Source organism: Solanum verrucosum, unplaced genomic scaffold (assembly GCF_900185275.1).
Source record: "Solanum verrucosum unplaced genomic scaffold, falcon-dt-bn FXZP01000252.1, whole genome shotgun sequence".
NCBI classification, from domain to species: domain Eukaryota; kingdom Viridiplantae; phylum Streptophyta; class Magnoliopsida; order Solanales; family Solanaceae; genus Solanum; species Solanum verrucosum.
The window spans coordinates 110,241-133,576 of record NW_026019988.1 but is presented as its reverse complement, the minus strand read 5'-3'; the positions used below and the strand labels follow the sequence as shown (position 1 = coordinate 133,576).

General features: G+C 32.0%; 3 protein-coding genes across 7 annotated transcripts; 1 reads left to right on the top strand and 2 right to left on the bottom strand.

Annotated features, from left to right (window-relative positions):
• The first annotated feature begins 3,944 nt into the window (after positions 1-3,944).
• Positions 3,945-5,372, top strand: LOC125818627 (glucan endo-1,3-beta-glucosidase, acidic). Its single transcript, XM_049498131.1, has 2 exons — positions 3,945-4,040; positions 4,261-5,372. The coding sequence occupies exon 2, from the start codon at positions 4,356-4,358 to the stop codon at positions 5,211-5,213; it is 858 nt and encodes a 285-aa protein (XP_049354088.1). The 5' UTR covers positions 3,945-4,040; positions 4,261-4,355; the 3' UTR covers positions 5,214-5,372.
• A 434-nt stretch (positions 5,373-5,806) lies between these two features.
• Positions 5,807-9,563, bottom strand: LOC125818623 (protein IQ-DOMAIN 12). Of its 3 annotated transcripts, none has more exons than XM_049498127.1 (6): positions 9,397-9,563; positions 8,572-8,666; positions 7,817-8,089; positions 7,147-7,377; positions 6,897-7,028; positions 5,807-6,625 (listed from the first exon to the last, which is right to left on the bottom strand). In XM_049498127.1, the coding sequence occupies exons 2-6, from the start codon at positions 8,647-8,649 to the stop codon at positions 6,125-6,127; spliced, it is 1,215 nt and encodes a 404-aa protein (XP_049354084.1). In that variant the 5' UTR covers positions 8,650-8,666; positions 9,397-9,563; the 3' UTR covers positions 5,807-6,124. The 3 variants fall into 3 exon arrangements, with proteins under 3 accessions (XP_049354084.1, XP_049354083.1, XP_049354085.1); XM_049498126.1 differs by having other exon boundaries at positions 8,572-8,722; positions 9,397-9,490; XM_049498128.1 differs by having other exon boundaries at positions 6,897-7,030; positions 7,176-7,377; positions 8,572-8,722; positions 9,397-9,490.
• A 3,518-nt stretch (positions 9,564-13,081) lies between these two features.
• Positions 13,082-18,056, bottom strand: LOC125818622 (probable inactive purple acid phosphatase 16). Of its 3 annotated transcripts, none has more exons than XM_049498123.1 (5): positions 17,728-18,056; positions 16,062-16,295; positions 14,299-14,587; positions 14,042-14,210; positions 13,082-13,506 (listed from the first exon to the last, which is right to left on the bottom strand). In XM_049498123.1, the coding sequence occupies exons 1-5, from the start codon at positions 18,032-18,034 to the stop codon at positions 13,279-13,281; spliced, it is 1,227 nt and encodes a 408-aa protein (XP_049354080.1). In that variant the 5' UTR covers positions 18,035-18,056; the 3' UTR covers positions 13,082-13,278. The 3 variants fall into 3 exon arrangements, with proteins under 3 accessions (XP_049354080.1, XP_049354081.1, XP_049354082.1); XM_049498124.1 differs by having other exon boundaries at positions 14,299-14,575; XM_049498125.1 differs by having other exon boundaries at positions 13,392-13,493.
• Positions 18,057-23,336: the final 5,280 nt, after the last annotated feature.

The following is a 23,336-nucleotide window of genomic DNA, read 5'->3' as shown; positions in this document are numbered from 1 at the left end:
ACTAGTAAATGGGCCCGTGCTTCACGCGGTTTGAACATTCTTCTTTAAAATTTATTAGAATAGAACTTTTCTTGTATTTTGATGTTATAGTATTTTTATATAAATATGTTTTTAAGAGTATAGAGGTTATTCAATTGTAGTTTACCATTTGTTTTATTAAAAGAAAAGGCAAAATTACAAATCATAATACTATTTTCTTATAGTTTACATAATTTGATTTTACAGATTTATTAATTTGCTTTTGATATTTTACAATGTTAGTTTATTTTTATTATCTATATGCATGGTTACATAAATATTTTTCTCAATTTTCTTCTTTGCAAATTTCGTTATTATAACACTATCAATTACACACACACACACACACACACACACACACATATATATATATATATATATATATATAAACGAATGTGCTTATCAAGAGCAAAATGTTCCATAATCATAAGTAATATGTAGTCATTATGTGTTATAAATTAAAATGCAATCTTCCAAAATCCAAAATCCAAATTTCATATGTAATATAGTTATGATAGTGTTTTGGAATTGAAGTTGTGCACAAACAAAACATTAAGGATCCTTGAAAAGGATGAAAGAGAAGTAAGAGATAATGGGAAAAAATTCAAAAAAGTACTTTGGTTGTGAAAGAATAGTCATCATTGTGTATCATATAATTGTAATTAATTGCTAGTTTTAATTCTATCATTTGACTTTCTATTTATTTATTTTCTCCTATTAATATTAGCATTATTATGACAACAACAAAAAATCATATAAACTTTTAGGCTTGTTCTCTTGGAGAAGAAAAAATTTCTTTAGAGAATGTTGTAAATAAATGTATTCTGTAAAAAGTTATTTGTGAATATGCAGTAGTTGGATTTACATAAAGTCTGTACTAAGAAATACTTATAACAATAACTTTACAGAAATATAAACAACAAAGTTTAAAACATGTACTCAAAAACAACATTAATATCATAAGCATGAATTAATGATGGTAAAAAGACATACCAAGGTCTGTAACAATAGAATGAAACATAAAGGAAAAATCGAGCCCACTGAATGCACAGTGTCTCATTCCCCTCTAGTACCCGAGGTTTAAAGAAATACATCCTCTCAAAACAATTTTATTCACCAGTATAATGATACAAAAATAATAGTGTCAGTGAGCCACTAAACAGGATCAAAGTACACAAATATTTAATTGTGCAGAAGAAGAAGAAGAAGTTCAAAATCAAATATTTAATTGTGCAGAAGAAGAAGAAATTCAGAATTTTCGTTGTTTTAAAATGAGAGGAAACCCCTTATTTATAGACAACAAAGAGTAGTGTGAACAAATGTTTATTGTGCCTTACCGGAAAGGTCACAACTCTTTGAAAAAGTCACAACTCTTCGGAAAGGTCACAACCTTTCATAAATGTTACAACCTTTCGTAAAAGTTGCAACTCTTCATAAAAGTCACAAAGTTTCATAAAAGTCACAACTTTTCATGAAAGGGGAAGACTAATTTTGGAAATAAATAAATTAAAACAGAATCTTTGTTTGTGGTGGTGCCACGTAGGCGGACCTAGGGTTCTGTTTTATATATATACTAGTAAAATTACCCGCGCTTCGCGCGAGAATTTAATATCATGAAATTTATAAAATATACTTAAAACCTATCAGTCATTAAAACTAAAACACTATGTTATCTTACATACAAGATTATGTAGTAACAAACATTAATAATGTAAAGGAAAATGAAAATTATTATATCTTATCATTTATCCTAAATAACATAAGTATAAATTAATGACTATAAAAATACATATCATGATCTGTAACATAAGCAATGGTGTCAGTGAGCCACTCAACAGGAGCAAAGTACACAAATATTTAATTGTGAAGAAGAAGAAGAAGAATAAGAAGAGGTTTAGAATTTTTGTTGTTTTAACATGAGAGGAAATCCCTCTATTTATAGACAACAAAGGGTAGTGTGAACAAATGTTTATTGTGCCTTATCGGAAAGGTTACAACTATTTGGAAAAATTGCAACCCTTTGAAAAGGTCACAACCTTTCATAAAAGTCACAATTTTTCATAAAAGTCACAACTCTTCAAAAAGCTGCAACCCTTCGAAAAGGTCACAACCTTTCATAAAAGTCACAATTTTTCATAAAAATTGCAACTCTTCATAAAAGTCGCAACTTTTCATAAAAGTCACAACTGTTCATAAAAGCCGCAACTCTTCATTAAAGTCGCAACTCTTCATTAAAGTCACAACTTTTCATAAATTTCACAACTTTTCATGAAAGGGGAAGGCTAGTTTTGTAAATAAATAAATTAAAAGGGAATTCTTATTTGTGGTGGCGCCACGTAGGCGGGCCTAAGGTTCTCTTTTATATATATATATATATATATGAAATGATTATAATAATATATTCCTTTAAATATATTAATATATATAAAACCATTTTAACATTTAATTTTTCCAAAAAATCATTTTTTATATCATGAAGAAAATCAACTTTTTGACGATAGTTTGACAATATGGAAGGTATAACCTTACCATTTTGAATTAGTAAACAATACAGAACCATTTTCAAAGTTGGTATATAATTTGATATATTTAAATTGAAATATTACACTACTTCTAAATTAAAAGGTAATTTTATACCATTAAATGCCCCATAGTAATTTTTAGGTAATTGTATTTTTAACAAAATTATACCATATGTTAATTTAACAATATGACTCATATATGCCAATAAATATCACATATTTATACTGTATTTTTTACCAATATTCAACCACTTAATATACAAATATTTGAACCAACTATAGAACCAACATTATATCAATAATTATTATAATATATACCTTTTAACATCTAATTTTTTCCCCCAAAAAAAGCATTTTATACCATGAAGTAAACTAACTTTTGACAATGGGTAAACTATGTTTCAACACTAGAGCAAATACTATCCACAAATAATAAAATCTTAAATACCATTAAATAGTCAATTGCACGCAAGAAAAAAAACATTGTTTTAAATAAAAATTAAAAAAACCCAACAATGTTAACTAATATTTGAGATATTTGTGGATGGTAAATAACAAAGGGAAGGAAATTAAGGAACTAGAATATCACTAAATATTGAATAGTATGTTTTCCTTTTTTTATTTTCCATTTTTAATTTTTTTTTGTTTTATAAAAATTCTATTGATATGTTGGTGAAAAGTAAAACTACTGTGATATAATGGTTATTTAGATATATTTTGTATAGTTGGGTTTTTTACCCAAAAAAAATAAATTAAAAGTGTCGAGAGAAAAATCTTTTCAAAAACAAAACTCTCTAAATGACTACATTGTGGATGTTATTGTGTTCTTGATATGAGAAGAAGAGTTTTTAATTTATAGAGTTTCAAAAAAATTTCTCTAAGGAAAGAATAAACCAAATATGGAAGAGAATCATATTTTTCTTTCAGAAAGGAAAAAAAAAGCATTAATGGTAATACTTTGATTTTCTTTCAAGGAAAAATTAAAACTCAAATAAGGTAAGAAAATCAAAGCAAAATCCTAACATGTTGCAAGATCGGGGGTGTATTTAAGTTCAGTTAGTCCAGTAAAGATGTATTTTTAAAGCTGTCAATAGTTCAGGAATGAAACTAATAATTTTCGCCAAGTTTAGTGGTATTTACCTTAGTTGCATGGACTCTTCACTTTTGATGCCGCACCCGTGTCGGATTCACAAAAAATACACTACTTTTGGCGAATTCGACACACACCGTTGCCATTTTTGAAGAGTCCAAGCAACATACGTATTTACAATACTTGTTAGCTAAATATAATTCAATTTGGTTGGTGTTTTTTTTTTTCATAGATTGATTTGACTTGACAATAGAATTTATTTTTCTATATAAAGGGTATGTTTTTCTAGTTTCACTTAGCCATAGTTGGATTTATTTTTTCTTCCCAAATGGCTAGCAAACTATCAAATTTCAATTTTTTCACTTTGATTCTCTATGGTGTACTTACATTAACTACCCCAGATTTTACAGGTATCTCTCTCTCTTTCTTCTTAGACACAAAATATTAGTATGTGACATGGACTCAAGCATGAGTATTGTATACATGAAGGTACTAGACTCGAGTTTTGAACGAAGTGCTCGTTCTCTTGTCATCTGTGGCTAAATAGGTATAATGAGATTAATGAAGGATCCGAGTAACATAGCTTGACGAGCTATAGGTAGAACTAATGTTATGTTTTGTGTGATGCAGGTGCTCAAAGTGGAGTTTGTTATGGAAGGCTAGGGAATGGATTACCATCTCCAGCAGATGTTGTGTCACTATGCAATTGAAACAATATTCGAAGAATGAGAATATACAAACCTGACCAGCTGACCCTTCAGGCGCTCCGAGGCTCCAACACTGAGGTCATGCTAGGTGTCCCGAACACGGATCTTGAAAACGTTGCTGCTAACCAAGACAATGCAAATACATGGATCCAAAACAATGTTAAGAACTATGATAATGTCAAGTTCAAGTATATAGCTGTTGGAAATGAAGTTAGTCCCTTCAATGAAAACTCTAAGTATGTACCTGTTCTTTTCAATGTCATAAGGAACATTCAAACCGCAATATCTGGAGCCGGTCTCGGAAACCAGATCAAAGTTTCCACAGCTATTGAAACTGGACTTACTACAGATACTTCTCCTCCATCAAATGGAAGATTCAAAGATGTTGTTCTACGATTCATCGAACCTATAATCAACTTCCTTGTGATGAATCGCGCTCCTTTGCTTGTCAACCTTTATCCTTACTTTGCAGTAGTTGACAATCCAGTCATTAAGCTTGAGTATGCACTTTTCACATCACCTGAAGTTGTTGTAAATGATAATGGAAGAGGATATAAGAACCTTTTTGATGCCATCTTAGATGCTACATACTCGGCCCTTGAAAAAGCTGGTGGCTCGTCTTTGCAGATCGTTGTATCGGAGAGTGGTTGGCCTTCAGCTGGAGCAGGGCAGTTAACTTCCATTGACAATGCCAGGACTTGTAACAACAATCTGATTCAGCATGTGAAGGGAGGGAGTCCTAAAAGGCCTTCCGGTCCAATAGAGACCTACATTTTCGATCTGTTAGATGAAGATCAAAAGAACCCTGAAATCGAGAAGCATTTCGGTCTATATTCAGCAAACAAGCAACCTAAGTACCAGATCAGTTTTAACTAGTTAAAAAGCAAGAGGAGAGCATTAAAAGGAATAAAGGACTTACCTTTGTATGTATGTAAATTCTGAATAACAGTTCCAGCTTCAAGAGAAAGTAGCCTATAGGCATTATGTACTGAAATCATCATATGCTAATAAAGAAAGCAATATATTACAATAATGAAACACCTTTTATTTGAACCATTGATTTTATCAGCAGCAACCATGTGTATCATTTAAGGCCAGGGTTCCGAGCCGTGGAATGCTTGCTTCAAAGTAGGGTGCCTACGTCACACCCCCTTTGGTGTAGCCTTTCCCGGACCCTGTGTGAACACGGGATGCTTCATGCACCAAGCTGCCTTATATTCACAGGATCCTTTGTTTTGCTTTTGGTTGGTTCAAATTCCATTGTTAAAAACAGGAAAGGAAAACTTAAACTAGCTTGTAAGATTATTCTTCAAAGAAACTTAGTTGAATAGAGGAAATACCTTGGCTTGAACGATGAATCGAGAGAAAGGACGTTGCAATGTAGCAAGCAAGAACCAGAGGAAATTCATTTGCAAAATTGGAAGTAGAAATGATTACAGGAGTCAACCATCAAACAAAACGTCAACCATCAAACAAAACCAACCATCACTGCCTTTAACAGACTCAAACTCTCTGAAGCATAAAAAATTAGGCAAAAACAAACAAGAAAGGAGAGACTTTGAACTATTTACATGTTTATGTGATGTCTATAAGAGTATAAAACCAGAAAACAAGAAACAAAAACACTTCTTTTCCTCAATCCATTTGTATAAATTACACAAGTGGCTCTATATGCAGATTATAGCTTCTTCTTGATTGAAGTTTCCATTTTGCCTTGCTGGAAATATCGAGCAACTGAGCAAGCAATGCATGATAAGCTTTTCAATCTCGGCAAAACCCTTTTATATTTATAGAAATGTTTGCTGAGAGATTTCACTCTTTTTGGTACTTTTGTTCACTTCACCATTATATGAAGTCCAAGAAGTATGGTTGAGCATGTAGGGAGAATGTTGAACTGAATATGTTTCGTTTAGCATTAGTCGTTGCTTTGGTGTGCTCATCGATCTCGTCTTTGCTTTTGCAGATTCTGTAGCAGCCATGTAAGTAGGAAACATGGGAGAACTTGGTAAAGAGCTATCATCACCAATTGATTTCTGTTTCACATGAGAAAATGATCTCCTTGGTAGTGATGACGGAGAATTAAAATCCTCTGTGACATCTAGTTTACGCGTTTGTTTCATTTGGTTCATGCCAACTAGAGGACTACTTGAGTTTGCAAATGACCTCAATTGCTCAAATAGCTCTCCTTTCCTCTGTGGTTCGATTTCTGCCCATTGATCGAACCTGGAACTTCTTCGATTTTCCTTAATGATTAACGGATCTTGCATAACATGATCATTTCTCCTCTCCTAAAAACCATTTTGAGTTATTCAACCATAAAACATGATGTATTACTCGTTTGTCTGGTTTTGACTTGACACGAAATTTAAGAAAGTAAAGAAAACTTTCAAATTTTGTGGTGTTAAACATGTCATGTGGAAAGTTGAAATTTAAATAAAAGGAAAGAGATGTTCTTTTTGAAACGGACTAAAAAGGAAAGTAAGACAAAAAATTTGAAACGGAGGGAGTAGTAAGTATCATTATAAGAGAACTACGAAATTCTCAATGCAAGTGAGTTACCCGATGTGAAAACGAGTATTTCATCATACGCTCTCTTTTGGCAAAGGCTTCTTGTCTTCTTAAAAACAAGGAGTCAATTTCTTCCTTAGAAGCCAAACTGAAATCCCAAGTCCTTTGGCTGTTGCATTTTAGCTGCCGATAAGCAAAACAATGTTCGACAGACGTCATCATTAGAGTAAAACAAATACAAATTTAAGTTCAATCAGAGGCTCAAACAATGATAAATATTGTGTGTTATTAATTCTCTTACTTTGAATTCATTAGATTTCACACTTTCCTTCGAGCTATCATCAAGTTTCTTTTCGATACTCTCGTAGTATTCTTCCACAGTAGGAACTCTGATATGATAAACTCTTGGCTTTGGCATTTGAAAGGGCAACATAAACTTCAATTTGGCAACTAGTCTTCGTCTCACAAGTTCACCTCGAATCACTGCTTGAAGCTTCACGAGTCCCTTCAGGGCACTTAGTGCTTTCCTTGCCTACAGAAAATCCCAGAGAGACACATTTTAATTGGACATAAGGGCATTTCGACAACGAAGTGGAAAATTTTGTAATAACGCAAAGGAGAATAACAAGATTGACATGAAAGAGTTATTTTTGTTCGCTTTTCGTAACGTAACATTGATAAATATTGAACTTCAATTCTTATAATATTCATCATTAGTGGAAACTGAAGCAAAGGCTGCAATTTCTTTACAGTTTACTGATAATTCCTTTTAAGTTTCATCATGATTTACTAATTAAAATATAACATAAAGCAATCAAATACACATCATATATATATCCCTAACAAGCCTAATCGTTTTTTCTCGGAAAAGCACATGGCAATTCTTTTTTAAGGTGATACCATGTTGAATTGTGTGACCATGTCATCCAAAATCTTAAGTTGTACAAGAAAGAACACTTTTATTTACTCACAAGGTGTGCACGATAAGTGGTTTGGATTCTGATGGCAGCATTTCTCCGCTTCCTCTCTAGCTCATATGGAGCGATGGTGAGGCGTACAACTTCGGCTGCAGCATTGGCAGCAGCTACAGCAACCTCAGCTGCAGCTGCTGTTGCTAAAGCAACAGCCACAGCATGTTTCTTCTGTTGTTCTGTTGCCTCAGCTAGTGTTTTTTGAGGTGCTTCAATTGCTGGACACTGCTTGAACTTGAACCTTCCTAAAAACCATTTCCATCTCTTTGGTTTCTGAAAATTAAAACAAATCAACATTCATGTTCTCAACAGATAAGGGAAGCCTGATGTACGAAGTATCCTGGAGTTCACGCATAGCCCAGATAAGGGGCGCACCCCACGAGGGTGTAATGAAAGTAGCCAGCAGCCTATGCTGACGTGCAAGCATCAACGGCTGATTCCACGGCTCGAACTCGTGACCTATATTTCCACATTCATCTTATAAATCACACGAAGGGGAGCCTTGGAGCAACAATAAAGTTGTCTCCATGTGACCTACATGTTACAGGTTCAAATCATATATAGAATTAGCCACTATTGTTTGCGTCAGGGTAAACTGTCTAACTCACACTACCTTATGGTGCATCCCTTCCCTGGATCCTGCGTGAACACGGGATGCTTCGTACTGCCGTTTATTTCATATTAATTATAGAATCATATCAACCAATTCTCAATAGAAAAAAGGGAAATCAAGATTTAAAGAAAAATTATCAAACCTTTTCAGATTTTGGTTTTGCCTCAGGAATGAAAAGTAGTCTCTTCACAAATATAAACCAGCTTCTTCTCTTTCCCATTTTATGAATTCAGCAAGCTGATTCATCTAAACAACAACATGCCATCACCTTCTTTGTGAAAACTCACCTTATTCTTGATAAGGGAAAAAAATAATCTCCTTGAGTTTGCTAGTTCTATTTTATTTTATCAATAAACAAAGAAGTTCCAAGATAATTTACATTTAGAAAACAGGGAAAAAAAACAAAGAATAATGAAACATGACATGCACAACTTTTCACATCACCAAACAGAGAGGGAAAAAAACACAAGAAATTCAATTTCATTCACTTGCATAATCATGAGCAACAAGACATTCTTGTGATCAACAAGGTTTGTGGGGTTGTGGTGGAGTGTAAGGATACCTTTCTCCTTAATAAGAGGTCTCGGAATTCGAGCCTGAGTATATATAGAGTCGCATTTGTTAGACAACACTTTACTTCTAAGGTTGGAATTTAGTTGAGCTACAATGTCCATGGCAAAATTCAGGAATTGAAGTTTATAAGTACGAGATTCTAGTACTTCGGAATTAATAATTGTACATAGTAAATGAATTTAGAAAGACAAACACATGATTTGAACTATAATGCGGATACCAGACACAGGCGTAGGAAGCAAAAAAAAAAAAAAGACATTATTATTGTAATATATATCAAACCATTCATGAGACTAATCAAGAACTTGAAATCTTAATGGAGCAATTTTCATAATTTTTTCAATTAAAACAAGGTAATTATGAGAAACAAAATTAGAAAAATTAGGATACATACCTAGAGTAGGTGAAAGAAAGATGATTAAATTAAAACACCAAATTTGAAGGACATGTTCAAGATTTGGAAAAATGCAAGTGCGTCTTATGAAGTGATTCTTGAATATGATGTTTTTGTTGTTCCATGTGGCAACATATTTAAGATACATGTATATATATATATCCAAGAGTAAAATGTCCTTTACTAATTATGTTTTGAGAAGCATACCATGTGCTGATGTAGAATAAAAAAAAAAGAATAATAATAATAATTGATTTTTCAATTATGTAGACTTTTGCTAGTACTTGAATTGTGACTTTTAGGAAGTCCCTTCAATAAGGGTCCTCTTTTTTCTTCTCTTTTTTCCTTGTATTGACTCTCCTTTTCTTTGTGTCGTGTTTTTGATTAATTCAAATTTGTTTCGCATGAAAAATATTATATATTAAGATTATTACTTTTTTACGTATTCAAGACTCAAATATGAAAGTTCTAATTAAGAAGAAAGGAATTACATCCATCGTGTTATTTTGTTATCTACTTATATGAAGTTTTTTTTTTTTGTTTCTCACCCGGTGTTTGGAGTCCACATTGGAGCTCCGACTAAATTCGGATCGCGCTCTGCAGGGCCCACTCGGGGGTGACGCTCCCAACAGGATTTTCTCCATACCCAGGGCTCGAACCCGAGACCTCTGGTTAAGGGTGAATCACTCCCACCAGTGCATCACAACCCATGTTGGTGCTGTGAAGTTACTTGATTAACCCTTTATACATGATTTCTTGAAGAAAAAAATATATTTACATTTAATGATGTTGTGATAGTTTAACTCTTTTATGTCACCAAAAAGATAATTAGTTCAAGTGAAGGAACAACTTTGTGCATTAAGTCTGTGGAGTTTGAGGAAGAATCAGATCAGAAATCATAAAGGTTTATTGTGTGCAGATTTATCTTGTATTTTGTCAGAGACTTTTTTCATAACTCAAACATGCTATCTTCTAATCATATGACAATAATTTTATCATTCACGTCAAAATTCTCCTTCATAACTAGCACAAATAATTGTCTTAAACAATATTTATGGTGTAAAAAAGAAATTACATTATCCCTTTAAATTCCACTACAAATAATTTAAATCATAGATTATCCATGTGAATTTGTGTCCATTTTTCAACTCATAAAGTTGTCCAAATAATATGTATACTTTTTTTTCTTTTTTAGGCCCCTTGTAGAAAGATGTACTTAATGGGGACTATTCTCTTTCGACTCATTTGTAGCTTTTATCTTTTGAGTTGTTCAATGACCCCAATTTTGGTAATTAAGTGATAATTATTGCCTTTAATTTACAATATAAAAAAATGAAAAATTAATTGTAAAATAAAAGTTAATTCTAATTATACTTTGGCAAGGTACTCATAGCTATAGTTGTTTTTAATAAACATCACTAATTTTAAAATTATTAATACATAAACAAATATTGAAAATGATCGTCACAATCTGAGTTCCTAATAACTTAACAAAAGAGTATATTAGAAGGTTCCCATTTGAATAAAGCATTATGTCATTTTTTTCAAATTTATGATTGCACATTCTGCTTCATTTATTGTACCTTACATTGGATTGAATCATTTCTTGATGCATGATTTTTTATATGAAAAATATATATATACAAAAAAAAAAAATGATCACTCATAATTGCAAACCCCTTTAAATTGGACATTTTTCTAATACTACCTTTTGAAACACAAGAATTTCCATGGTCAGAAGTTGTAACCAAAAAGTTCATTTTCATTATAATTATCTTATACACGCAATGATTCAGTCTTTATCTCATAGTATGTGGATTTTTCTAATTTTCAAAGCTCCCAACTGAAACCTTTGAATTAAGGTTAGATGACTCTCACCTATATTATCATACCCCATGATAATAACGCAAAAAGCCATTCTATGTAGTGATACATAGGCAAGAGAATGATTTTTTCTTTAAAAAATTAATTCATTAATTTTTATGTATTAAAAAAAATAAAAATTAATGGCTATCTGTAAAATCAATAAATACATCATCCAAGTGACCATGGAGACATACAAATTGGGAAAGTGTAATGATTTAAAGGATATCTAAGCATGGATTTTAGCGCAGAAAGTTATAATTAAAAAAACAAAATAATTAAGTGAAAGTAACCATCATTACAATAAACTTGTGCTAGTACTTATTATTATAGGTCCCTCTCTAACTCTGTCAACACCAACATATATATATATATAGTGGCGTAGCCAATATTTTCAATAAGGGGGTTCAAAATCTGAAAAATAGACATACGAAGTAGCTGAAGGGGGTTCGACATCTACTATATATATCTAAAAAAACAGTTTAACCATGTATAAATCATATAATTTTCCGCCGAAAGGGGTTCGGATGAACCCCATAATTGTAAGGTGGCTCCGCCACTATATATATATATTGCTTTTTCATTAGGGGTGTGCAAAAATCGATTTAACCAATAAACCGAACCGAAAAAAACACTATTGGTTTATTGATATTGGGTTATTGGGCTAACGGTTTTTAAATGGTTTTGCGAATTTGTTTATTGGGTTATTGGTTCGGTTTTCGGTTTTATAATTTTTGTTAATGGTTAAACCGATAACCCAATAAGACTATACTAAATTTACTAGTCTTATTGTTAATGGTTAAACGATTGTTACTTTCACACTTTTTGTTAATGGTTAAACGATTGTTACTTTCACACTTTTTCCTTTGAATGTGTCTAGTGTCTAAACTTGCAAGAAAAATGATTGTTACTTTTATGATTATTACTTTCATGCCAAATGTTGGAAAAATCATATGGTTTATTTGAAAATTTTCTTATCGTGTATATAATATATATGAGTATTTTCTTATTGGTTAAACCGAAAACCGAACCGTTAAGTACCATAAACCGATTAATCAAAAACCGATAAGAAATATGTTATTGGTTTGGTTATCGGTTTGAAGTATTTACAAACCGAAAACCGATAAACCGAACCAATAACACCTAAAACAGAACCGAACCAACCGATGCGCACCCCTATTTTTCATAACATGCACATTCTAGTTCTTTCTTTTTAAATCTCACTCGTGAAATAATACTGGCATGAATATATATATATATATATATATATATATATATAGTGGCGGAACCAAGATTTTCAATAAGGGGGTTCAAAATCTGAAAAATAGACATACGAAGTAGCCGAAGGGGGTTCGACATCTACTATATATACCTAAAATAATATTTTAACCATGTATAAATCATATAATTTTCCGCCGAAAGGGGTTCGGATGAACCCCATAATTGTAAGGTGGCTCCGGCACTATATATATACTGCTTTTTCATAACATGCACATTCTAGTCCTTTCTTTTTAAATCTCACTCATGAAATAATACTGGCATGAATATGTTATTGTTGTAATATTTGGATCAATTTGTGTGAATCTCAACTATTTCACCAAATAGCAACACATTGCATAGTTGGATGTATACTAAAAGTAGCAAGAGTGTTGGATATATTTCGGGTGTGAAACATGAAATCGCAATCACAAACAAAATATGAAAAAGAGTTGTTTTCATCTTTTAGAACAATTCGATGAATTTAGTAGATCAGTACAATGGTTGAAAGAGAAAAGCAATAGCATGTGAAAATTGAAACCGCAATTACAAACAAAATACGAAGAAAAATAATTTTATTGATGAATCTTTGTGAGTACAAACTCTCTGTATATATTTCATTAATTCTTCTCTTTGAATTTCTCCATGATTCAAGGGTTGAACCAACGTCTTTGAAGTTAGGATAACGTAGACCTTCGATCTCCAAGAAAGTCGAGCAACATTTCATTGCTTCAGGTTGATCTCCGAAAAGAACTCCGTTGATCACTCCTCTCTTGTTGTAGAGCTCAGTAGGACTTCACTATGAACATGACCATCTTCCATGTGAATCCATGACTTTAAAGAAAATGGTTGTTGTGTTATCTCTAGAATCCTAGCTCCCCTTGGCCAGTTTCCATATCCTCCATAACCTGAGTGTCTAGCATAACATAACCAGAAATCCTTGTAAGGACAACACCAATCTAATCCATGGTTATGACCTACAAACACAGCCTGCCATCATCCAAAAGAATATTAATTTATCACCAAGACCATCGGCGGAGGTAGAATTTTTACGGGGCTCATCATCAACAACAACAATATATCTAGTGTGATCCCACAAGTGAGGTCTGGGAGGATAAGATGTACACAAACCTTACATCTACCTTTGTGGAGTAAAGAGGTTGTTTCCCATAGACCTTCAGCTCAAAAGAAATAATTACATACGGTGTTCGTTGTCTACTATATATACACACGAAAAAATTGACCTTATATATACAATGTGACTTTCTGGAGAAGGGGATTTGGATGAACCCCTTTGCTCCTCTAGTTCCGTCACTGACTAAGACTTCTAATTTTTCCAAACAGAACAACAACAACAACAGCATTATCCTTTTCATCTATGAACAACAATTATTCTAGAGTGAATGGGAGCCTTGGAGCAATGGTAGTGACCTATAGGTCACGGGTCGTAGCCATGAAATCAGCCACTAATGATTGTGGCAGGTAAAATATTGAAAATGGAAAACTGAGCTCTGCAGTCCTTTACCTTCACAGAAGACCTTCCTTCAAGAAGCTTCATCATCCCCATTTCAGCTTCTTGAGAAGCGACTTTCTCCACAAACATTGAGCCAATACACTTCCTGTGTGCATAAAACCTTGGAGCAACCGTCTTATAAGCTTGGCTTGGTATATGCCAAAAAATTATCTCCGGTACCCTGTTAGATGTCCTTTCATGTTTAATATTACTCCAAATGAGAAACTCAAACACAAAATTTAGAGGTTAAAACTCCAACATTTGATTACCTTGAGTTAGGATTGATCTCTTGAGATGTGCGGTTGAACCATTCCGCTTGGGCATTTGATATTACCTCAGGGTATGAACCACCACCAGAATCTAAGAAATACATGTATGTTATGATTGATTCAGGGTCATCCGTAGATGAAAGTTTAAGGACATAGTTGGAAACACTGGGCCATAAATCTTTAGGACCAAATTTCGAGTAAGATAATCTATTCATCTCTAGTTCATTCATCATCAGCTCCAAACGCGTTGTGCCCTTGAAGCTGCAACCTTTGCCTCCTGAAATAGAAACTTTCTTGAATTTAAGCAATTTTCTTCAAATCATATCTTACCGAAAAGCATTAGAATTTCTTTCAATTAAATCAACTTGGATCGTTACAACAACAACAACAACATACCGAGTCTAGTCCTACAAGTGGGGTCTGAGGAGGGTAGTGTGTACACAAACCTTACCTCTATCTTGAGAGGTAAAGAGGTTGTTTCTGATAGACCCTCGGCTCAAGAAAATAACAAGAGTGAAGAAACCAAGACAAAATACTACACAAGGCATATTAGAAAAAAAAAAAACACAATAACTACAACAAATTAATAGAATAAACAAATTATAAAGGACAATCTATAGTAATAGAAATCGAAGGAACAAGAACCTACAAGAGTAATACTACGACTACTAGTATGGAAGGATAAGCAAGATTACACTTAGCTACCTACTAACCTTCTACCCTAATCCGTGTCCTTCATAATCTCCATAATCCACTTGGATAGTTCTTTTTGCAAATAACACTAGTATAAGAAGTACACCAAAAAGTAGAAAACATTTCAAAAAAATATGGTTTTCTACGAACGATGCCTAATCTTCTATACCTACAGGTGGGTGCACCAAAAGGAGATAAGGGATCCATTTGATCCATTCCTAAAGGAAGGAGAAAATGTGCATGTCAAGATTGAAGATTATACACTTCAACAATTCAATAAGTTCTGCAGAAATTGTTCATTCAAGTTTGATATAGATAACATAACAAAGAAGTATCAACTAATTTTAAAAGGGATCTATCCGACTCATCCAAAAGTTATCTTTGCATGAAACCTGCATTTTGATATAACCTCAGAATCTAAGAAATACATGTTATGACTGATTCCAGGTCATAACTTAACGACAGTTTAAGAACATAGTCGGAAACACATGACCACGAATTCTTAGGACCAAATCTTGAGTAAGAAAATGTGTTCATCTCCTGTTTAATATAGTTCCAAACACTTTGAGCCCTTGATGCTCCCACCTTTGCTTCCTAATAATCCTACCCGCTAGAAGCATTAGCAATTCTTTAGATGAAATCCACTTGGTTCAGTGCAAGACAAGATTCAAGGTCACACACTATAACACTTGAACAAGTTTTGCACATTTCCTCGACTAGTAATCTAGTATCAACTTTTTAGTCTAATTCCACTCATCCAAAAGTTCTCTTTTGTATGAAACCTGTCTCTAGTATAGAAACATAATATTGTAAACTGACTCTTTAAGTGATAAGAAAGTCATTCATGACAAAGTAAAGAGATGCAATAAGCCAATAATAAAATTTCAAGCCAAAAACAGAGATTTGTCTTCCGGAGTTCTCTATCTACTTTTGCTAAGTTGGAGAAACCATAAGAAAAAAGGAACATTAAAATATGCATGCTATTTACAAATTGGAAATCAACTGAAATCTCAACAAAGGAAGTATTAACTTTACATCTTTGTTTATGCGATATCAGTTTATCTTGGTACCTTCAGACTCACTAGGACAGGAAGCATTCATTGGACAACGAAAAGGGGGAATTCCGGTGGATGAAAACCAATCCATTGGCCACTCAAATGGCATATCGTCATGGTTTCCAAACACGCTAGCCCATGGAATTCCCCTGTCTCTGGTCGGAGAGATTGCTTGATCCCAATATAAACTTGCATTTTGTATCGGTATGTTGTTGGCTGTAATGACATCACCAAGATAAACTACGAAGTCTGCAACAAAAATCTTGAATTAGACAAGCATCCGGAGGATATGCTGATTAGTGAAGAACATCTCAACTCCATGTGTTCAACCCAACCGAGTGTTATCAACACAGTATATATATCTATGTACAACAACAACAACATACCCAGTGAAATCCCACAAAGTGGAATCTGGGGAAGGTAAAATTGTGCACAGACGTTAGCCCTATCTCATGGAAGAACAGAAGTTGTTTCTGAAAGACTCTCGGTCAAGTGAAGCAAATCAAAGTAGTAATGAAAAGGAAGAATGACAGTGAAGAAAACATGACAACTAATAGGAATGCAGTGCAGAGCATACAAGCAAAGGATCAGTAACATCACCAAAATAGTGCGATCACCTAAACATAATAAACAAAATATGGTAACAGATAACAAAAGCAAGCAACTACATAAACGTTATTAAACTTTCAACAACATCAGCAACTCAGTCTCACGTGTCGTACAAAAAAAGTACACCTAAGAATATCATAATGATCAACATCATTGGGAGATTATCTGAAGCACAACAAAACTAAAATGACAACAAGTCTTGATGGATGAGACCAGAGGAAATAGAGTGTACAGAATAGCAGATATTGTTCACAAACAATGTAAATATGTAAGAGCAAAAGAATATCAAACTTGATATCACATTTATATGTTCAAATTCTATGGCCATCATAATAATGTTTCAGCCACATCAGGGACTTCATTTTTAGGTACAGAGCACAAGATTACTAATGTAACACACAGCAACATAAATCCATATAGAGGTATAGTAAGACCCCACCACTAACATTAATTTATCTAACTAGTTGTCAGTATCATAATATATTATTAAATAAGACAAACATATGAGTTAGTATTTTTTATTCTGTATCGAAACGTTACGAGAGATTGACAAGTCTTAATTGAGGTGACTAAATGAAAATAGTAGGCGAACTTTAGGAAGTCGTCTATGTATATCCACCCGCCTAAGATTTAGTATGCAGAGTAATCCAACACCAGTGCTTAGAGGTGGAGCCATGATTTTTAGTTTATAGATTCTTAATCTGCATCCTTTTTGCTTAGAGGCGGAGCCATGATTTTTAATTTATACACATCAAATGATTTTTTTAATACAAATAGAGCATATTAACCTAAAATATTGGGCTCTGTCGAACCTATAACCACAATGCTTTGAACTAAGCTAATACTAAAAGAAAGTTTCATAACACAAAAATGAAACTAAACATATTAAGATTACCAACGCTTGATATATTTAGCGGATATTTGGTACCTCAAAATTAAGTTTGAAAATAAATTTATACTGTGTTTGGTTGACGGTATAAATTAGTTCAAGGACTATAATCCTATATATATATATATATAAAATTTAGTCCGCGTACCAAACGATTTACAAAATTGTGGATAATGTTATCACCTGGTTGTTCTTCATCGAGCACAGTAGACATAACTTTAATGGAGTTTACGTCTTGGCGTGGGCCCCAGTCCGTCCATGCGTTTTCTCCGAAATGCAAGTCAGCGAAAAGTGCAATTTTGAACGATGAACCGGACGGCCGGAGGTGTAGAGTAGTACTATTTTCCGGCGACTGCGACTGCGACGGCTGCGGCGTATGGAAGGAAAGTTTCTGGCGAATTTCACGTTCATCTAGTGGTGAATTGTGTGAATGGACGGTCAGGATTAATCGGAGAAACAGAGAGATTAAGAAGACGGTAGACATCATCATCGGAGGTGTGCAACCGACGTTTAGTAGTACAGAGATATAATTTTATTGGTGATGTGTAAAATGACAAAATCATCCTTCCTAATTGTGTCCAACTTCAATGCATCTCGATTAATTTTACCGTTATTATTATCTCTTACTAAGTAGAGATGAATAAACAAAAAAGGAATTAGTAAATAGGTGATTAGACATGAAATGGTATTAGGGAAACCCCGAAATTAAAGATTTTGTTCCTAACTTGCTGACATCCCGATGAAGAGAGTCATTTTTTGTGTTACATTTTCGAAGATGCAAAACATATCATAAATGTTGAATTCTAAGAAAGAGGGGGGGCCTTCCCGCGTATGCGCCTTTATTTATATTCTTTCAATTTTTGAATTATCAATGAAAAAGCTTCTTTCCTTACAGTGGCTTTCACTCCTTCTACTCTAAATTACTGTGTGCCTACTTGGAGCTTTTCACAGCCAAAGTCAAAGATTTGTATTGATTCAGTTTAGTAAGTATACAACATGAGAGAGTAGAGCAGACACTATTGACTATTGCCATTAGACTATTTTTCTCTTGATTTGATAGTCCATCGAAAACGTCTCTTAATATTCAATTTTATCATCAGAAGAAATTAATTATCACGCTAAAATTTAAATTTAAGATCACCTGATTTTTAATCGTCTTTATTACTGATTATCGAGCGTATTAGATTTACTATTTTGAATTACGGATTTACTCAAAATCAATAGTAAAAGATATTTCTGTCTGCATTTGACACGCATGTGCTGTGATGAGAATATTGCTCAACGTAGAAAGGAATATGCTAAATTTAGCATTGTGGGAATATATTACCCATTTATTATTACAGTGAAATTTGAAATATATTTTGGGAATATATTGCCAATTTATGCTTAATTTTAAATTTTAATGAAATGTCCATTAAATTATTATTTTTTATATAAGAAATAATAGAGAAACTAAGCAGATATCCCATAAGTACAAATTAATTACAAAAGTATGTCCCTTATATTGATATCTCATTAAATAATTATAATAAATGTCCTATCTAGATAGTCTTCTCGTTTAAAGTTGAATTATTCCATTCTCCTTGTTGCATCATTTTTTGTTGATCTGTCTAGTTTACCCACAAAAATATTGTAATTGCATAATTGAGCAACTCTCACAATCTTCCTTGTTTTAAGAAGAAGAATAGAAAACTTACAAATATCGTAGTTTAAAAGTGTGAGAAAACCTCTTTATTTATAGACAACAAAGGATAGTATGAAAATGTGCTTATCGTGCCTTATCAGATAAGTCACAACCCTTTAGAAAAATCACAATTTTTCGAAAATGTCATAACTCATCGAAAAAGTCAGAACTCTATAAATGTGTTTATCGTGTCTTATCAAATAAGTCACAACCCTTCAGGAAAATTACAACTTTTCAGAAATGTCATAACTTATCGAAAAAGTCATAACTCTATAAAAAAAAGTCACAACCCTTCGAAAAAGTCACTACCCATCAATGTGAAAAGATATTAGCTTTTAATTCTACTATATTATAAAAGGGAGTTTATGCCCAAGTATATATAATATTCAATATTGGGACTTTTCCCAATCTTGAATATTATATATTATACGTGTGGGACTTTTAAAAAGATGTTTATACCCAAGTATAATATATAATATTAAAGATTGGGACTTTCTTGAATATTATATATTATATTTATTATATAGTAGAACTTGGGCATAAACTCCTTTTTAAAATTATATATATATATATATATATATATATATATATATATATATATATATATATATCTCACAAATGGAAAAGTCTCAATCAAGGAAGCAACATATATCATTTACAAATGACTTAAAAAGCATTAAAAATTACAATAATTACCAATTTAAAATATTTAAAAGCTATCTAATAACATAGGTTAACTCTCAGAATTTTATCAGGCTCACATATATTGGGACAGAAAAATAACACATATCATTTTAATATTACCAAAAAAGTATTATAAATAATAATAATTAACAACTTAAAATATCTGAAAGACATTTTAAAAGGGTTAATTTTGTAATTTTATCCATATCACATAAATTAGGACAAAGTGACCAGTAATGTACATTATTTCAAAGTTACATAAAAATATTATAAATCACAATAATTAATAACTTCAAACATTTTTAAAAAAAATATGAAAATTTGGATGACTCTCCAAATTTCATTTGTGTCACATAAATTGAGACAACAAAAATAACCTATATTGGGTCCAGTTTAATTTATTTGTCTTATTTTTTATATATTTAAAAATTGCGTAAAAATACTATAAATCATGATAATTGAAAACATAAAATATGTTTTGAAAAAAAATACAAAAATTCCACTGATTCTTGAAGTGAATCTATCGTAAAAATACTATAAATCATGATAATTGACAACATAAAATATTTCAAAAATGTTGTATGTGGGTAGTCTTATTATGCTTTAAATAGTGTCAAAGAAAGTACAGGTTTGTGATAAAAAAACTTATTCCTTTATTCACGCAAACAATCACTTCAAAAATTCGGTTATTAGCCCCAAAATATACCATTTATATTATTGGGCCCGTGCATAGCACGGGCAACATTATCTAGTATAATATACAACAAACAAATAAATAAATATAATATAGAATATAGAATATACTAAATTGAGTGTTTTAAGTTGGGGGGTATTATAACAATTTAACATTCAAGTTAGGGAGTTTGTGCTTTTAAGGTAGTACTAGTCTTTGGAAACGTGCGTTGCACGTTTATCCCCTATTATTTTCATTAAATTTGTACATGCCTAATTTTATATCTTCAAATCCACGTATTCAAAGACTGTTATTTTTATAAAATTTGTACATGCCTAATTTTATGTATTATTGTACTAAGTATGTGTTTAGTCAAACACAACAATATCATCTAAATTTAACACAATTTTAGTTATTACTCCCACTATTCCTTTTTACTTGTCATGTTGCGTTTTTTGAAAGTCAATTTGAATAATTTTTAAATTTAATTTAGATTACACTAATTTGATATTTTGAAATAAGAATTTAGATATTCAAAAACTCTACGGAAAGTACTATAAATTGCAATTTTTTTCATATCAATATGATGAAAAAAATACATCTGAAAATGTTAGTTAAAGTTTATATCATTTGACTATTAAAAAGAAATTAGTAACAGCTAAAAAAGACCAGAGGGAATAGTTCACTAAATAGGAAATGTTGAACTATGTAAACCTAATTAAGATAATATAACATCTAACATTATCGGAGTTGCTGGCATAGAATTAGCGTTGATACTTATAATAATAAAAAAATAATTAAAACACCTAAATAGGACTAACTTGCTTTTTACCAACCAAAAAAAGGCACAAGTATATAAATAATGATGTACCACATTCGAGGCAACCATGCTATATTCCCATGTATACAAGTCCAGTAACTCCATTATCTTAATTTAAAATGTGATACATAATCTTTAGGTTTATTCTAAAGTATGTAATTTTAATTTGGTTAAAAGATGCAACAAGAAAATAACAAAAAAACTTCATTTCATACACCAAGTACCTTTTCAAGAAGCAACATATATTAGGCAACCAAGATTACATCCTCATGCTGGTTCACCACTAAATCATCAAAATCTCAATTATGCTAAATCATGATTATAACTTTAAACTCTTCGTGTATGGTGAAAATGAATGAAAAGGGTGGTTATGTTTTAGGGTGATGCTAAATGCCTAGAAAAAGAAATTTTAAAAAATCATAATATCTTTTTTATTTTAAAATAAACTGATCTTTTTTCTATGTTTTAGTTAAACTGTATTAAAGTTAAAAGGATAAAAATGTTTAAAAAGGTAAAATAACATAAGTAAAATACCTTTCTGGCCAAAAGAATTTTTCCTATGTTTTATTAGGAAAATAAATCCTTGATTGATTACATGTACGTTGATATTTCAAAATTTAATACTGCAATAAAGATTGGAAGATGAAGCAATTCAAGATTTACATTAAATAAACATAATTAAGTACTAAAAAAGTGATATAAAGTCAAGGAAATAGTAATACACATTATTAAGTCTATGAAAATTCAAAATACATGTTTCACGAACTATAAGGAGAAGCCTAAACATCTAAGTTATCCATATACTAATGACTTACGATTAAATGTATATAGTATCTTACTATTAACTGATTTATTAATTGTATGAATAGTATTTACTAAAACTTTTGGATTTTTTAGTGTTGTATACTATAATATTATATAATTACTATCTAAATATAATTAAATAAATATTTTATAACATTTTAATTTAGAGTAATTTTTTTAATGGCATTATTGTAGTAACTCAATTTTATTGGGATATTTTGATATTTCAACTTTCAACTACTTATAGTAATAATAAATATGATCGATAGATGGATAGATATAGATATAGACAGTGGCGGAATCAAGATTTTCAATAAGAGGATTCAAAATAGAAATAGGCATACAAAGTAGCAGAATAAGATTCAGCATCTATTATATATACATAAAAAGTTATTTTAACCATGTATAAATAATATAATATAAATAGGTTAAAAAATATAAAAATAAAAATATAGATTTATGAAAGCAGTTTGTGCTAGTAGATTTTAACGCAATTTTCCATAATAAGGATGATCGAAATTAGAGCAGCCTAAAAATCGTAAAAACGGAGTTGTGAAAGTGAAACCCATATTTTTGTTTTATATTTTTTTAATTACAATATTCTCCTTATTTTCCCCCTTTTTCCTCTTACCCATTAACCCCTCCTCTCTCTTCCCGTTGATAAACCCTCCCTGCTGCTCCTCCGCCGGAGCGCCACCGCCGTCACCGCGAAGTCTACCCGACTAGCATATTCCGGCGACCTGTAAGCGTCTCTATCTTTTGCTCTATTTGTCAACATCCATAGTAAGTACTAATCGGTCCGCCTCTGATTCAATGTCCTATCCGCGATTTTTGCTGTCTGTTTCGAGCTAATGCGACTCACACAGCTATTTATTAGTCCAAGAAAGAACAGTTCGATTTCTCAGAAGAAATGCTATGTCAAGGAGCATTGCATCTTCACTGGATGTGAACATATAATAAAAAGAAGTTACAGTTCTGATTCAATTTTGTAAATGTTTTTAGATTACTTGTGTTTGGGTGCAATTGTGTTTCATTTGCTTGCTATAGTTGATTTGAACATTGAGCATCACTTTTCCTTTTAATAAGCATGCATAAGTGTTCATTTAGCTGATTGGTTTAACGAAATC

Bases quoted from the DNA above. Each gene is read 5' to 3' on its own strand.
- LOC125818627 (XM_049498131.1), top strand. From the start codon at position 4,356: ATGAGAATATACAAACCTGACCAGCTGACCCTTCAGGCGCTCCGAGGC.
- LOC125818623 (XM_049498127.1), bottom strand. From the start codon at position 8,649: ATGGGAAAGAGAAGAAGCTGGTTTATATTTGTGAAGAGACTACTTTTC. The intron at 8,090-8,571 runs GTTTGATAATTT...TTTAATTTTCAG, and splicing joins CAAAACCAAAATCTGAAAAG to AAACCAAAGAGATGGAAATG. The intron at 7,029-7,146 runs GTAAGAGAATTA...GCTTATCGGCAG, and splicing joins TGAAATCTAATGAATTCAAA to CTAAAATGCAACAGCCAAAG.
- LOC125818622 (XM_049498123.1), bottom strand. From the start codon at position 18,034: ATGATGATGTCTACCGTCTTCTTAATCTCTCTGTTTCTCCGATTAATC. The intron at 16,296-17,727 runs GTGATAACATTA...TTTTTGTTGCAG, and splicing joins GCTCGATGAAGAACAACCAG to ACTTCGTAGTTTATCTTGGT. The intron at 14,211-14,298 runs GTAATCAAATGT...GACATCTAACAG, and splicing joins GAGATCAATCCTAACTCAAG to GGTACCGGAGATAATTTTTT.